Raw genomic sequence first — 16,228 nt, 5'->3', positions numbered from 1 at the left:
CTGCAGTAGCCCGGCTGACTGGGTCGTCATAGAACTCAACATTGGCTTTTGGGTCTTAGCTACAGGGGCTTCAGCGTTCCCCGTGCCTAGTCTCTCTGTGCAAACAGAAGTGGTGACGGCACCAGGAGCAGCCCCACAAGTCACAGACGCACTGTGTGATCGTCAGACTCAGTTTCAGGCGAACGAAGCGCACTGCTTCTGTTTTTAGTTGAGCCAAGGTGCCTAGGTGGAAGTGGCCGACCATATTTGCCCCAAAAGTCAATGTGCAGGTTGAGGCTCTGTAACGGCACTCACACTGTATCCTCTTCAGGTTCAGTGCATGCTCTTCCCGTCTTTCAAATAAAAGCCCTGTAGAGGGGTGATCAAGTGCTTTAGTTTGCCACTTAACGAAGGTAGTAGAAAACGGCTACGCTGTGGGCGGCGGAGACGCCGCATACTTTTAAGTGTAACAGACGGAGGCTGCGTCCACGTCGTAGTGTTATGGCTCACTTGGGGCCCCACACGGCCGAGCGCTCACCCCATCAAGCGAAAATGCCTTGAAAATCTTCGAGGCACACTGAACCTGCACTGTTTTGCTCCGGGGCAGCCAGAACTTCGTGTACTGCGCCGAGTTCCCTCCGGGCCCAAACAGGGGTACCCACTGCGGACGCGCATTACATTGTGAAGCAGGTGGCATGTTATTTGTTAACATGTCTTGGCAAGCGTCCTATTTTCTGGAGTTTCACTTCTGACACAAGCAGACACCCACGCTAGGTCGTTGCATACCAGATTCTGTGCAAGACCAGCTCTGTCTCGATGCAAATTTGTGTTCGCACGCCTCCATTTAACTTATTTTAAGTATTTTTCCTTGGAGGGAAAATTACAGATTTGCAAGCGTGTTTATGAGTGGCTGCCGCAACAGTGCGATGAGCAGCGTCTGTGCATGCGGAACACTACGCACCAGAAGGCCCATGAGGTACCACGAGGTAATCCTCGCGGAATTCGACTTCCTTGGTTCCTTTCAATTGCATGTCTTCGAACTCAAGCATTTGGCTTTCAGAACTGCCTGAAGGGGAGGAAGGCGGGGACGCCCGCAATGACCCCCTGGGACACTGGCGGGCTGTTGGTGTTCTGCTGTCCCATCATTCTTATTGGCAAAAGACGCACATATTTTACTTTGCTTCGCGGCTTCAAATGCGCATCTGAAAGCTTCACAAGCCCTCTGGGTTTCGAGCTTTAGCGTCGTCGCCCCCAACATTGGCAAGACTTCTGGATTTCTGTCACCATTCGAGAGCAGATTTCAGTAGCGGCAACGACTTTGGCTACAGTACTTCAGGGGGACCTCAGCAACGAAGGGTTGAAGAGTATTTCTGAAGATGGACGCGCTGATGATTGTACACCAACTGCAGAGGCTTGCTGCCGAGCCGCGCCCCTCTCCGGCAGTCAGGGCGAAGATCCCTCGCATGGCACTGGGGATTTGTTACTTTCTCGAACATCCAGATCGTGGGGTGCAGCACCAGGCAGCAGGGTCTCTGCGGCTGTTGCTGCAGCAACACAGGCAGCTGCTCCTGCAATCACCTGAGTTGAATGACATGCTTGGCGCTCTGGAGCAACACGTGAACAGCAGCGATGTTGTTGTTAGTGAGTGTTGCGCCGCATCCCTGGCTTTGTTAAAACAAGGTGAGGAGCAGCAGGTCCAGCAGGGGCAAGAGGAGAAGCAGCAGCAGCAGACAGAAGCTGAAGGTGACGCTGAGCCACTTGAGTCTCTAGATCTCTTCTCTGTGGTATTAGGCCTTAGGGGTTTGTTGCGTTGTCCCTCTAACCGCAGTCTTCTTAACTTTACAGCACAGCAGCAGCAGCAACAAACAGAACATCCTCAGCAAGAGCAGCAGGAACATCAGGGACAACGGGTACTTGAGCTACTGCAACGCGATCTGCAGCTGCGGCTTGTGCGCGTGTGGGGTGTTTCAAGTGCCACTGTCACTCTTAACTCGGCCAGTCTGTTGCGGCAGGCCGCGGCGATAGGCTCAGACGCAACGGCGAAAAAGACAGAACAGAGGCAGCCGAGTGAAGAGGGGGACGGAGTAGCAGTAGTGAACATTAGACTTTCTCGCAGGGCGCAGCGGCTGCAACAGCAGCTGAGGGAGCTGCGCGCCGCTATGGGCCCTCTAACTCTTTTGCTCAACTCAGAGTTGTTGCAGAAAGCTCCACGGAGGGACAGCGACGCGTCTAAGGAGGGGCCAAGTGATACGGCAGGCGAAGGCACTGCAGCCAGCGCAGCAGAGGCGCGGCCATCTCCTACATCGGTGGAACAAGAGCAGTACGGCAACGGCTATCTCGATGAAGAGCTAAGAGGGAACTGGGAAGGAACTGGGCAGGAACAGAAGAGCAATGGAGCGCACATGTCCAGCAGTAGCAGCGGCGGCTTTTCTTTCTTCAGCGCCAACTCTGCCCTATTTGGTAAGGCCATAGTTGTTGATAGGTCTGCAAAGCGCCGTAGGGCTATTGTAGCTACTGGTGTACGACTCAGAGACTATTACATATTGTGGTTTTTCTCCCTTCTCGTTGTCTGTTTGCCTAACTGGAGCTCGAGTTGGTTAGTATCGACGGCCCTGAGGTTAAAGGAAGCTGCTATTCGTGTAGTTTTACTTTTTTTAACTTTAGGATTGAAGTAGACGCGTTTTCGTTGTGACCCTGGGGAGTGGTTACCTCGCGTGGAGAAACGTCCTTGAAACGCATTGTTTGGAGTGAATTATTGTAGGTGAATTCGAATCCGTTTTGTGCCGATTCTGCAGCGCAGTCGCGTTTCATGGGTGGCATGATAGCACCCACGGAAGTTAACGCTGAAATGAGTGAAAAGCTCAAGGCTGAGAAAGAACGGAAAGCAGCTTTGCGGGCTCAAGGCCAAGGGGGAATCATGGATAAACTGCTAGGCCGCCTTGGATCTGGTGCAAGATTTTTCTAATTGCCTCATTTAGCAGCCATGGGATTTCTTTTTCTTATGTGGTGTGCGATTCCGAGTTCAGTGGGCGTGGTACCGTATTTGCTTTGAGCTAAGAGCTGAAAGGCATCATTGGGTTGCCGGCAGGCGACACGCAGCTTTCAGCGGATATACGTACAGTGTGCGGCTTTTTTTGCGTGTCTTCTTGTACTACATACTCTGCATTGGTCTTCTTTAAGCGCGCAAGAAGTGCTGCAGAGCAGAAACGGCATACGGCTGCGTAGTGCACTGCTGCCCTGGCGTGCCCGAGTCTATAAAGCGTCTGCAAGGAAGACCGTGCAGACCCTTGACTGTGCGGGTAGGTAGATTAGATGAATTTTTGTTTGACAGTGCAGACCCTTGACTGTGCGGGTAGGTAGATTAGATGAATTTTTGTTTGTTCGACGAGTTTGTTCAACACCAAGTTAGTTGAACGCTACGTTTTGTATCTATTGGGCTACTTTTTGCCGGGAGCAATTGCTCAATTTTGTGCTGCGACGCCAGTAGTTTAGATTGAACTTCTGTGGAGAGAAAGGATCCTAAGAGCAGGCTCGGGAGTATAGGTAGTGAACAGATAATGCAGATTTGAAATAAGGGAGTTTTTGAAGAGTTGCTTGTTGGGAAACTTTCGGCCTAGCGCTGGAGGCATTCAGGTTGTCTTCCATCGGGGTAATGCTTTACTTGTGCGCGGCCTCTCCAGTTAATTGGAGAAAGAGTGATTGAGACGTTTCTGGTGGGAATGGTATCATTTTTACGAACGGAGAACAGGCGGGGGCGGTGTAGCGACGTGAAGATCAGCATATCTCCAGTTCATCATGTGTGTATGCAGCGGAGTGAATTGAAATATTTGGGGAGCTGCTAAGCCAGCAAATAAGTAGTGAGGGAACTCGTTGGCCTCCCTGTATTTCTCTGTTCAGCAGTGTTCGTCTTGGTGGCGTAAGGAGGCTAGTGCTACTTCGTTGCCATTTCGCAGCCCATGCAACGGTGAGAACCAACATTTTCTTTACAGGCTCACAACATAGGCTGGCTGTTTCATGGTTTGGCTAAAGTCCCTACGGGGACACCCTAGGACTGGAAGCGTGCACTCTCTGCAGTATGGCTGGACGAGCACCGCAAGGTTCAGTAGCTCATTGTTAAAGTCACGCGAGATACGACTCACTGAATATTTCTTTATCTAAATTTACATAAAGAAAGCCAGATGCAAGCTGTCTTCATTATGTCTCGGACGGGAACTGTGAGTTTCGGCCTCCGCGGGCCTCTGACGAAGCACGGCCGTAGGCCCTCTCCGGCTCAAGCCGTGAGGCATGCGGCTGCCACAGGCCCAATCCAATATGTACAGAGCCGCACACGAAACAAACCAAGGTCTTTTATCTTTTCTTTTCTAAATTGATTGCTGTACACAAAGAAGCGGCTTGTGACTCTCGAGAGTGAATGTGAATCGTGAGCCGAGCGCGAGTCTAGCGACTGTGAGCGCCGAGGAATACGGTCGCTGATTTGACCAAACACAGTTCTTTTTCTAGTGTACTTATTACTAGTAAATTGATGTGAATTAGATCTTTCACTGGTGTCCCAAGAGGCTGAGCGAAGATGGCCAACCGCGCGTCAGCTGATGCGGCTTGCGCGTTTGACGGGATGCTCCCTCCTGCGGACTCCGCCGCGTTTTTGACTCACTTCGACTTCTCCGCCATCGATGAAATGGACCCTTCTCTCGGCAAGCCCCTTATCTTTGTCAACATGTGCCGTATTTGGCCCGTGTGGCTACCTGTACAACTTGCCGGCTAACAGTCTCGTTGCACGTGTTACTGTAGAAGCGTCCAAACGTGATTGAGGCCTTCCACCCCTGTTAGCTTTAACTTGGGAGTAACATAAGGCGTTCTTGTCTGCTGAGACACGAGGTACAGAAGCTAATTTGTTGAACCCTTGCTTGTGAGCGTGCTTGTAATGCTAACAGCTGACGGTCACATTCTCCTATACGAGAGGGAGGTCCCATGTGAGCTTCGGATGCAGGAGGGGACAAAAGCTCCTCAAGACGTGGGCAGGCTCGAGCCTATCAGGGTGAAAGTTTTAATTTTGGTCAGTTCATTGGGCTCGCACAAAGCCTTGCGCTTACAATGTCTCAGTGTGGCAAGTGTTTCCCGACGATTTCTATATTATGTTTGGGGTTTCTTCTCAGGGAGAAGAAGCGCATCCTCGGGAAGTCCGAATCGAAGCATCTAGCGAGAACGACCTATTTTTCCACTACACTCACGTGTATGGACGCACCAAGCACTGTACTCAGGGCCATATAATGCAGCGGAGCCGCCTCAGCCTAAACGATTTCAGTCATTAGCTTTCGACTTGTGCGGAACTCCAACGCATGAACATTGCCACTGCTAGGCCCTTTTGCTTTTTGTGCGCACTAGGGCAGATGAGAAGTCATTTCGCCAGATGCAGCAAAGCCAGAAGCTGATGATTGAATTCGCGGATTACTCGCAAGTGCTGATGAAGATGCTCAACTCATGCATTAGAGAGCCCCACAGGTACAGCAGGGAGACTTCAGTGTGCTCTAGGAATCGGCCATTATAGCTTTCTGTTATATTAACTTTCTCCTTTGGGTTCGACGGTTTAGGCATATACCTTCAGAGCGACAGTCACGAAGTCAACTAAAGCATTTATTTGTATTGGATGCACCCCTGCATGTGAGCAGAGCCATTTGCATTTCTGCACCTCCAAAGATTGAGTGCTAACTATTACTTACATGAACTGCTTGCTTTGCGGATTGACCTGCAGTTTTCTCGCTGTATTTGTAATGGAAACTACGGGAAAAGGACGTCTTGATTTTATTCAGGTATATTTGGTAGCTGTATAACAATTGAGTTTACTCAGAGCCGTGAGATTGTGGCGTAGCGCTACACTATTCTTTTCGGGTTTTTATCATTGATTGGCTACTGGGCTGTTGCTGTCCTTCTACGCAGAACATGGAGTACAAATTCATTGAGCTTTTGTCTTGCGACTTCCTTCAAAGCTCTGAGGAGGTGATTAGACAGCAAATGTCATTCCGCTACAACGCCCTCAAGTCGAAGCTTGCTCTTATGCATGTGAGCGCTTTTCGATCGCTTAATCCCTGCATTATCTTACACAGAGCAAAGGACAGACGACAGAAATGCTTGCAACATGCGACACTGTTTTCCAGGCAAGATTACACGACATTGGAGCTCTCGTCAAAGTGAAGAGCCCATCTCTTCTGCTACATTTGCAGAAGTCTGCTGCCCATCAGCTGCAGACAAAACGCACTGGAGTGCGAGGATCCAGTTTTAGCCCCAAACCATAACTTGGACCTGAAGGCTGACGGGTTGGGATGAACTAGCGTGGAATGCTCGTCAGCGCGCCCATGAATGGAAGGTCCAAAGTAGAGGAGAGAGCACTCCACCGCAGATCTTACTGTTAATACTGCGAAACGGAAGCCCCGCATCCAAGTGGGACCATTGTCGGAGGGTGACAAGCTTCACTTCCTAATAGTTTTTAAATTGTGTGGACTGCTATTGCTTCGCGCCTGGCAGTGTGTGAAGGGGGCGGCAAGCAACTTTGCGCAAGTATTTTTTTTAAGTTGGAAAGAAAAAGCCGCATAGTCCAGTTGCGGATGCATATAGTGTCTTCTCTCTCAATGCCAAGCAAATGCTTAATTGCCAAATCAGTGCTTGCTATTAAATTACTCTGCGTCTTTGTCAGCCGACAGGCGGCCCCCAAGAATTTGTGTAGGTCTTCTGCGAAGCTTAACAACCACTGAGCTTAGGGATGTAGCCCTCATTTTTTGTTTATTGGATAAAGAAATCTGCTTCTCTTGCAAGCCGTTTCGAGGACGTCTTGGCGTCCTGAAACAAACTGTCGATTTGCTGCACATGCCGTAGCTGAATAACTGGTTCGTCTAACTCTGCATTATCACAGTCATAATCAGTTATATCAGCTTTTGCTAGAATGGCAGCTGGAGTGAGAAGATGGACTGCATAGCGCAGAGATGTGCGGACACCCACAGACGCCAACATATCTGCAGCTTCAGGCGTCAGAGAAAGTCCTTCTGCTTCGCAGCGAATTTCAAGCACCTGTCAGCAGTCGCAAGTCAGAATGAGAACGACAGTATCTTTAGCTGCTGCTGTGCCTCGGGGACCCGTGTTTCTCTGCACGGTCAACTTCGCGTGCAGATATGTCAAAAAGTAGTATTTGGAAACGATATCCTTACTAACCTTTCTAATTTCTTCCTTAGCGTACTGTTGTGTGCGAACAATAAGCATGCGGTCCAATAGGTCCACTGGCACCCCGTGAGAACTCAGAACGTCTGTGCCTCTAATCGTGCAAACGCCTCGATTTGTAGCGACAACAACAACAGGAGAGAGGGGACTTTCAAGGGCACGGTTCAAGTAGGTGAAGCACTCAACGTCGAGCATGTGAACCTGCACCCCCCCCGCACATGGCCAAAACAGTTTCTTTCACGGAAAGCACTGCAGCGCTGTCTTCTTTCGCTGCTAAAGTCAACAGCCTTCAGCACTGGGCTTCGCCTGCAAATTCGACTACAGGCTCCAGGCTCTTGCTATGCTTCGCGTAATGCGCGGCATCCCTTTATGAGGGAATCCATCAGCGGTGCTAATAGGATGGCTCTGTGAGGTAAAGCAGCCTCAGCGGATCGATGCAACGTACCTCGTCAATGAACAAGACACCAGGCACAAGTTCAGCTACTCCTTGGTCAATATATTTGTTGACAACTTTGTTTATTTCCTGCCTGAGCTTTTCAGTAATCTCAGTCTTTCGCGGCTTCGAAAAGTGCCCAAACAACGATGCAAGGGGAGCGCCGCCATTAGGTTTCGCGTTGGCGGCATCCAAGTCGTGAAGAGTAACGTCCTGAGGATTCCATATTAGAAGCAGAAAGCACAAGTACCCACGTAGGAGAAAATTTCCGGAGAAAATTTTGGTTTGCTTCCTTTCTACTCCTGCTTTTTGTGGCACAGTGTTACTGTGGGCTGTGGGAAAGTACACCGTCTAGCGAGTAAAGATATTACCTGAATAACCTCCTTCTTCTTGTGAACATCGCCTTTGGGAACGGGTATATACTTGTCTGCCTCGAGATCAAATTGGCCAGCAAATTCTTCACTCCGACCCACTCGCCGCACCTGACCTGTGGCGGCTTCAATGTAAATGATATCTCCCACTGCAACTTTTTCCTTTCTCAGCTCTGAATGCGCATAAGCAAACGTTGAAGCCTCGCATAGTGGCCAGAGAGCCAGAGCTACGGGTTTTGACTGACAATGCAAATATAGAAGGGTCCCGTGCTAACCCCTGTTGATGGAGGCTTGAAGTCGCAAAGCCTTCGACCCTTTGCTTGTCTTCAGAGTAATTCGAACGGGGGGGCAAGGAGCCTCCTCGCTAGGATCGCTTCGTGATGAGTTTTGGCTTGCTGTCAGAGCGTCACACGGTTCATCAGTCTGCAAAACCAACTTGAGCAGGGCCGCTTAAGGCTTCACTCAACCGGCAGTAAACCTTCTAAATTTGAGGACAAATTGAGAAAGGTTCTTTAGTGTCTTTCATTGCAATCGGCTTCTGATTCATCAACCAGAAATAACCTGTTGAAGACAAGGAATACGAAGCTGATGTTCTTACCAAGCTGACAACTTGGCCCTCAAACACCTCCTTCACTTCCTTAATTTTTATGCCAATGGCCCTGCGGAAGTTCTCCATAAGTACTTCTGTCTTTTTCACTTCACTTGAGTATACCTAGGGCCCAACCATACCGAACAAGAAGCTCCAAAGAGTGTAGACAGCGAAGAGGAAAAAGCCAGCCATATGAAAGGCTCTACCTAAGCTGACTATTCAAGCAGCGTCCATGCTGCTGACAAAGATGGTTGCTAAAAGAAAGGCTTGGGTTTCCAAGCTGCATTGCAGTTACGGACCTCGCTCGCAACCATGGGGCAAAATGGCACTTTGCTTCCAAGCTCCTGCGCGATTGCCATGGCAATTGCAGTTTTACCAGTGCCCGGAGGGCCTGAACCCACATAACTTCGGTGTGCTGCGGCCTATATGTAGCGATGCCCCCCCACCACATGCCTGTGAGGGTTAGCGGCTGGGAAACTAGCACCAGCTTAAATGCCACAACCAAGAGCGACGAATAAGAAGAATGCAGTGGATTGTGCCTTAATGAACTGACCAGCAATTAGCAGAGCCTTCCCTGCCATGCGTTTGCTTCTGATGAGTTCCACGATGAGACCAGCAGCTTCGCGTGCTTGGTGTTGCCCCACCTTAACAGAAAACATTCACGTGCTGCATGAAAATATCGGCATAAGTACTTTTTGCCCGCAGAGAAGCGTCATGTGACCCTAATGCCACGACTGCTTTTTTAGTGTCGTGCCACTGTCGCCTGCTGCTGATGAAGTGGGTAGCACATTCTGTTAAAAGGTGAATTCATATCAGTACTCCTTTTGGTGGGAAACAGGCGAGGATAGGTGGCAGTATAGATACGTGTCGATTCCCATGGGGTGAGCCTGCTCACCATTCCCATATGGGTGTCTTTGGCCGTCCCGTCAGGTAAGAGCCCAAGGCCCTTGATGTGACTGTGCGAAGCCACGCGCTGCGCGTGCTCCAGTGACGTGACTTCTTCGATTTTCATCTTTAGTACAAGCTCGTGAGTTTACAGAAGGCCACTCAAAAAACAAATGCGCACACAAGCCGAAATAATGAGGAACCGAGCTCGTCAAGCGCCAGTACGTCCAGCTGAAAGCAGCTGAACTCGGAATGAGCAAAACTGTTGCGGTCGATTGCTTTAGCAGTAAGAAGAAACTACTTCAATACTTTCAGTAAGTCGTGTCTTCTCAAAATTAGGAGAAATTTCGTGATATGCTAATGTGTCTGCGTTGCACCAAAGCTAGAAGTTGATGTCTCGTGTTGAGGTGACCTTGATGAGCCTCAGAAGTAAGGGGACGCCGCGCGGCTATTTTGGTAACAAAAACAATTCAAAAAGCAAATATTATATGGGCTATTGGACTAGTAGGCAACTGCAGCCGATCAAGGCCCCGTCACCGTTGCCTGCCTCGTGTCTCCTCAACGTCTCTAGCAGCCAGCGATTGAAACTATGGAGTCTTATTCTGGTGGTCTCTGTCCCTAGTTCAGCTCTTTACCTACGTAATATCGGCCTTCATGTTATTTCAAACGCTGCAAACTTCCATTTGCGACCGAACACTCTGTTCTATCGGACGCTTTCACCGACTGTGTTTCCAAGTGTGGCGGAGGCTTGGGAGTTTCAATGTCCCAGTCACTGATCTCAGCCGTCCTGAAAATTGATGCACTGAGTTTCGTACCTCAAACTGGTGATCACACAATTCTTAACTCTCACAAACTATGCGGGCGAAACATGCGGCGGCCATCTGCGAAAGCGCTTGTGTGGACATGGACACGTAGCGCTCGCAACGAATGCACAACAGATAAAAGCCGAGACGCGCTCATTGCCAATTGATGCAAGTTTTTGGCTTTAGTATTCCCGAATAGCTGAGCTTCCAAGTAACCGGGCTGTGGATGCGACATAACGCTTCAGCGGACAAAATGTCTTGAATCATTTCTTGAAACGCCGACAGAGCATGGGGCGAATTGCGGCCAGGGCAACAACCAACAGTCGAAATAGTATTCAATGTAGAGACTCGCATATCATGTGCGTCTTACGAAGGGGAGAAGACAGGGACGTCGCAAAGGACAGTGAATGCCGAACAGAGTATCTATAGACTTGCAAGGTTGTGCACAACTGCATGCGTCCTTGTATTGCTGCATTGGCCGAACTGAAACAGCATTGCAGATGATAAATTGCTTTTACGGTTGAATACCTCTGCCACTTTCTTCTCATGAAAACCATTCGTGATGGCTCTATTCTCCCTATGACGTCCAGCACCGCCTGTGACTTCGTTCGGCACTGGTCTTGCCAACCCCTTGGGACGACACGCCCGGAAAAGATGCGTCAGGAACAAAGGAATATCCCATGTTTCTCAAGGTTTCCTTTCATATGCTTGGCCGCGAAACGCAGCCCAACATAATCTATGGGCTATTGAATCTGTGCAGAAGTTTCCGGGGAATCAGAGAAGTCAGTCGACTATTTTCATAACAAATTCGCCAACAGCCTGGAAGATTTCAGCTACCTCTGAAATTCCGACAGTCCCCAGTCACAGACTAAGCGGCAAGGAGTTCGTACAAACTCGACAGACTTCCGGCAGAATGTGGAAGGGGCAGCCCTTGCACCTGACAAAACGTGTCAAAAGATCAGAACTTGTTCACTTCGTAGGCTTGGTAACGTCGAAAATTGATGAGCTGTGCAGCATCTGAAAGATGCTCTCAAATGCAGATCCTAAGAGATTAAATGTAACAAGTCGTGGGGCTCTAAAACTCTGCTTAGGCTCCTGAATGGTCAAATTCATTGCAACAGAACAACTTGATTTGTTATGTGTGTTTATGCCAGTGAACAAACGAAATATTTCGCGACCAGAAGGCGTGACAGCGTCAAAAAAGGATTATTTGACTGAAGCATCACAAACTTATGTGTCAAGAAATATTTAATGATCTTTGGAGAATGAAGCACCCGTGAGTTTTCTCCAGGTACATACTTTTTGTGTTTTTGGACGAGCAGCAAAGCACCTACGACACCATCTATCCACGCCCTACTGAGACGGCGTCTGCGAAGATTTCGAACTTAAAGAACCAATCTTGAGAATTTCACCGGAACATCTTTCCAGGGGAGATTTACCACGTTGCTCTATGCTGCGCCAGATCAACAACACTGCAAAATTTCGCCACAAATTTAAGATGTTAGGCACATGCCAACCGGTATGTGTTCTAGAGTCTGAGAGCTAGTTACACTACACCAAAAAGTGTTTGGCGCATACAGAGTGTTGGCTGCAACTTTGTCTGCCGTTGCAAAGGACCCAACTGTTTAATTACCAGGGCGCACCAAACTTCCCCAAATTTTCCGATTTTTAATGGGCTTTTGTGCCGTGAAATCTCATATGCTGAGATGCAGGCAACGGATACACTGGAGGCTGGCAATAGTCGTTTCGGCAACTGCAGTAAGGAAAAAAATGAGTTATCGGAGAAGATAACAAATAGAATCGTCTGATCCTTATGGGTAAATACTAAAATCAATGTATACTCGAATCGGAGCTAGGTGTGATGGGGTGCGCCCAAAATATGTAAAAACATCCCCACCTGGCGTATCTCGAACTTCACCCCAGCCACAGAAACTGGCATCGTGAAATGCCTAATTGGCCAATCAAATATAAACGTGAAGGAAGAAGTGCCGCATAAGTGGACGCAGATGCGAGAACTCTTTCCAGTGGACATAGTTGGTCGAGACTGAACTCTCAAAACTGTTAAATATAAGTGCTAACCCTGAATTGTTCCTTATCATGTTCGCATTATTTGAAATAATTTAGGTACCTAAGCTTTAACCACACATTGACCTCAATTAGTTGGAGACTAGGAAGGACTGTTGCACGAGAACACCTACGATTCCAACGGGCGTTTGGGACTGTCGAGCTGTAGTTGCACTATAGCTTTCTCAAAAATCTGAGACGAATTAGCCGTCTTTGACTGTTTCTAGCCTTTTTAATAAGAAAGAGTAGATAATAAGTTGATATGTCGAGTGTTATGGTGAACGCGTGGCCTTTCAGAGCGGATGCGAACACCACTCGTTTCTTTCGCGGGAACGGGATCCCGTAGTCACTCATCCTGCGGCGATTATACTTTTGGCGTTGACGACGTCTGAAAAAACTCATGCTTTTGTCTATCCCATGCATGCATACCACGAGTTGTGTTACCATTCACATGCGCATCTAGCTGTGTCATAAATTTGACTTGGGAGGACGCGAGCAGCTGCTCGTTTGCCCAAACAATCCGTGGGGAACAATCGACTCTCCTTTCTGCCAAAATGAATTGGGCAGTGCTGGGGTACCTTATTTTGGCCGGATTTTTTCCCCCCGAGTTTGCTAGCTGCCGTGCAGCTATTAGCGGTGGTGCACCTTTTCCAGGGCAGGCCACTGGAAAATTCCCCAGGCATTTAGCTTTAGCGTGGATCTCCGATATACACTTGCAGACCCACTGTTTCCCGGGTGTGCATTCCACAGTCGGCAGTGGCCAGCAAAACATCAATGGCTGCACTCCCAGTGACAGGCTGCTGCACGTCGAAACCGAACCGACGCTTGGACGAGCAGGATCCCCTTCAACGCCCCGACTGCTTGGGGAATCTCTCAGATTCGTGCATGGTCTGGTGGCCCGGAGCCATTTCACAGGAGGGGAAGGAGAAAGTCCCGCTGGATTACTTGATGTGGCACCGGCTGCCATCACTGCAGCTGAGCAGTACCACTTGCCGCCAATACAAGCGATTTTACTTACAGGAGACTACGCTTATTCCCCAAAGAAGAATGATCAGAAGCTTGTGTAGGCTCTTTTCCCACATTTTTTCAAAAGCCCTATCCTCACGCATGGGCGAAAGAAACTTAGTCTTTAAAACGAGCCCTGAAATCACTGTGTACAATGCTAAAAAAATCGTGATTTCTCTGTGTGCGCTGTTAGTTGAGTCGCAAACTCATTGTGGGAAATGCTTCAAAGGCCTGCGAGTGCAGGTTAGCGGCTGTACAGCAGGTCACCAACAAACTATTCGAGTTCTTTCCCCAGGACTCGAACACATCACCGCAGCAGAACAGATCAGGGGAACTCGCGGGACGCATTCAATTACTGCTGGCCGTGGGCAATCACGATTTCCCACCACAAGCTGTTTTCTCTCCACATCGCACACAATGGGCGGAAATGCTATACAATATATGGAGGCCAGCCCTACCACAGGACCCAATAACTCGCGAGGTACGCCACCTGAGCTGCACTCATAACGTAACGGATCTGTCTGCTACTCACTCGATGCGGGTATGAATACGCCGAATTCGAGTTCTGAGGCTGATGAGCAGAATTTATGCTAGACAAGTCTGCAAGCATTTCACTCTTTGTGCATTTGTGTGTGTTGTATAAGATTGTGCCTACCTACTGTGTTACAGAGTTTCCTCCGAGGAATGTATTACTCAACGTATTTGAAAGCGGCTCCCCAGGTGCGCGTACTATGCTTGAACACAAACCTATATGCTGTAAAAGTGCGGAAGGCTGCAAGGGCTCTGGTGCAGCGCGATGAAGAGAATAGCAGCGGGCTGAATGCCTCGGCAGCAGGGGTGCCGATCATGAGAAGTACGCTGGAGGATTACGCGGAAATAGCTGACCCAGGTTAGCAAAAGCGTCACGCATCCCCCTGCCCCATTCGCTTCCCCACAAAATGCCAGCAAACTGGTACAAACGAGCACATTCAAGAGTACTGGGGCGTGTATGGTGATTTGCTCCAGCAGGACAGTTCGCCTGGCTGGAGAAAGAGCTTCATTCTGCTCGAGGCCTTGGACAACAGGCACGGTCAACAGTTTATTAGAGGAAAACAAACTTCGAAGCGGCCACAGCTGTATCAGAACCTTACCATGTGTTTTGGCCTTTGAAACACCTCGGTAGAATGTAGGCTCTAGCAGCACTGGCAAGAAATGGTGATACGTGTGATTGGTCCTCAGGTTTTGATCTGTGGTCATATAATGCCGGCGCTAACAGTGAAGCTCGATGCGCGGGCTTTTTTTCGGGTCAATTGGGAACCTGAATATGCCTCAAGGTCAGGAAGGAACTACTTGCTGCTACACTGCATTGTTATCACGAGGGACCACCTACTGACAAATCCGGCAGAAAGTAGTGCAGTTTTTGCTTCCCTTGCGTCTCGCAGGTACAGGGACCTCGTTTCAGCGTATTCAGATGTAGTTTTGGCCCAGTTATTTGGTCACCAGCATGAGGGAACGCTCACAACGCTACTGCCTCGCGGAACGCAGCCATGGAATGCAGCAGCATCTGCAGGACCCCGCTGCAACCCTCGTCAGCCTAATTTGCCAACAGCTCTCCTCTCCAGTCCTTCTGTCTCCCCCAAAGATGGCAACAATCCAGCAGTTCGGGTGCTTGTATTCGACCGATTTCAAGACGAGCAGGAGCAGACTTGGGCATACGCTCTGGGGGATTATGCACAATATCGGCTGCCCCTGTACGGCTTTGTGGGACGGTCAGGGTTTGGTAGAACAGATCCAGTTTTTGAATTTGAGTCATCCTTCCAAGATACCTTTAGGCCTTTCCTGCGGTGCGCCAAGCCGCGCCAACTGCCGTGGAGCGATTCGTCGGAAGAGCAGGAAACAAACAGCTCTCCAGGATGCTCTCGTTGTATAGACGGCTCAGTATCTCTCCAGATAGCTGATGCTATACGGCGTTCACCCTTCGCGTACGCAGCGTATCAGAATCATCGGTATGCTGGGGGTAGGGACGTGGCTAGCGGTGCAATCAGCTGCAGCTCGCTGGCGACAACTGAAGAAGAGTTTTTACGGTGCATCGACGAAATGCCGTAGTTCAAGTTTAGATATATGCAACTATCGGACGGCGGGTATATGCCTGAGAGACTGTCAATGCAGGCTACACAAAGCGCGCGAGCCCCTCAGAAAGTGCAAATGTGCTTTTTTTGTCAATTTACAAAATTGTGTTAGTTGTTGATGCAGACGGATGATCTGTTATTCTTCGTGCAAACTGCCACAAGCTTTTTTCTCCCTTCGGTGAGATTATCTAATATTCAAGGGATGGTGGGGAATAGACATTATTCAGTTTTTCATGCTTGACGGGGGGATGTCAACCTTCTGCAAAAGGTGTAATAGCACTTTATCCGTTACAAAGCCTATCGACGTGCTGAGTTATCAGGGGCGCCGCTCTTATCTAGCGGAATTGTCAGTTCCAGCCATCTGCGACAACCTTTTTACAGCTGTGGCCGCGCTTCTCCTTTTGGGCCTTGCTCAGCAGAAGGCTCCAGCCACCAAAAAAATGTTATTATGAATGTGTCTTGCTGCAAGGTGTACTCGCATTACCAACACAGAGTAAAAGTTCACATAGTCCGCTCTGACTGTTGAGGGGTCTAATACCTGGTTTGTTGAGTATCCTTCTGTTTAAGAGGCTTGCTTATGCTGCTTGAGGATAGAAGAGGCTCTATACTGCATAATTAGAAGCAGTTTTAAAAGGATGGATTTGCCATCAACTGTCGTAGAGTGACGGACTTAGAACCAGGCTGGCACTTCACTGCACTTTCCCTTTGCTGCGCGTAAATTCGCTGTACGAGATATCGATCCCTTTCGAAGCAGTAAGGAGAGCAACATTAAGTAATAAAAATAA

The 16,228-nt window shown here is 49.1% G+C and overlaps 4 protein-coding genes across 4 annotated transcripts; 3 read left to right on the top strand and 1 right to left on the bottom strand.

The window, feature by feature from the left end:
* Positions 1-1,355: 1,355 nt before the first annotated feature.
* On the top strand, positions 1,356-2,944 carry ETH_00001765 (uncharacterized protein; the record flags this gene model as incomplete). Its single annotated transcript, XM_013377558.1, has 2 exons — positions 1,356-2,439; positions 2,775-2,944. 2 exons carry the CDS (start codon positions 1,356-1,358, stop codon positions 2,942-2,944), a joined length of 1,254 nt encoding a protein of 417 aa, XP_013233012.1.
* A 1,602-nt stretch (positions 2,945-4,546) lies between these two features.
* On the top strand, positions 4,547-6,269 carry ETH_00001760 (uncharacterized protein; the record flags this gene model as incomplete). Its single annotated transcript, XM_013377557.1, has 7 exons — positions 4,547-4,700; positions 4,911-5,032; positions 5,133-5,209; positions 5,362-5,478; positions 5,729-5,786; positions 5,914-6,036; positions 6,132-6,269. The coding sequence occupies 7 exons, from the start codon at positions 4,547-4,549 to the stop codon at positions 6,267-6,269; spliced, it is 789 nt and encodes a 262-aa protein (XP_013233011.1).
* Positions 6,270-6,753: 484 nt separating this feature from the next.
* Positions 6,754-9,590, bottom strand: ETH_00001755 (RuvB-like 1, putative; the record flags this gene model as incomplete). The annotated part of the gene is made up of 9 exons (XM_013377556.1): positions 6,754-7,038; positions 7,180-7,386; positions 7,631-7,831; positions 7,990-8,162; positions 8,265-8,412; positions 8,588-8,701; positions 8,878-8,969; positions 9,132-9,222; positions 9,474-9,590. The coding sequence occupies 9 exons, from the start codon at positions 9,588-9,590 to the stop codon at positions 6,754-6,756; spliced, it is 1,428 nt and encodes a 475-aa protein (XP_013233010.1).
* Positions 9,591-13,104: 3,514 nt separating this feature from the next.
* Positions 13,105-15,420, top strand: ETH_00001750 (uncharacterized protein; the record flags this gene model as incomplete). The annotated part of the gene is made up of 5 exons (XM_013377555.1): positions 13,105-13,391; positions 13,534-13,816; positions 14,005-14,224; positions 14,341-14,399; positions 14,554-15,420. The coding sequence occupies 5 exons, from the start codon at positions 13,105-13,107 to the stop codon at positions 15,418-15,420; spliced, it is 1,716 nt and encodes a 571-aa protein (XP_013233009.1).
* Between the last annotated feature and the right edge of the window lie 808 nt (positions 15,421-16,228).

This window comes from Eimeria tenella, genomic scaffold (assembly GCF_000499545.2).
Source record: "Eimeria tenella Houghton genomic scaffold, Eth_scaff55, whole genome shotgun sequence".
In the NCBI taxonomy this organism is placed as follows: domain Eukaryota; phylum Apicomplexa; class Conoidasida; order Eucoccidiorida; family Eimeriidae; genus Eimeria; species Eimeria tenella.
The sequence above is the reverse complement of the archived record's forward strand: the minus strand, read 5'-3'. Positions and strand labels throughout refer to the sequence as shown.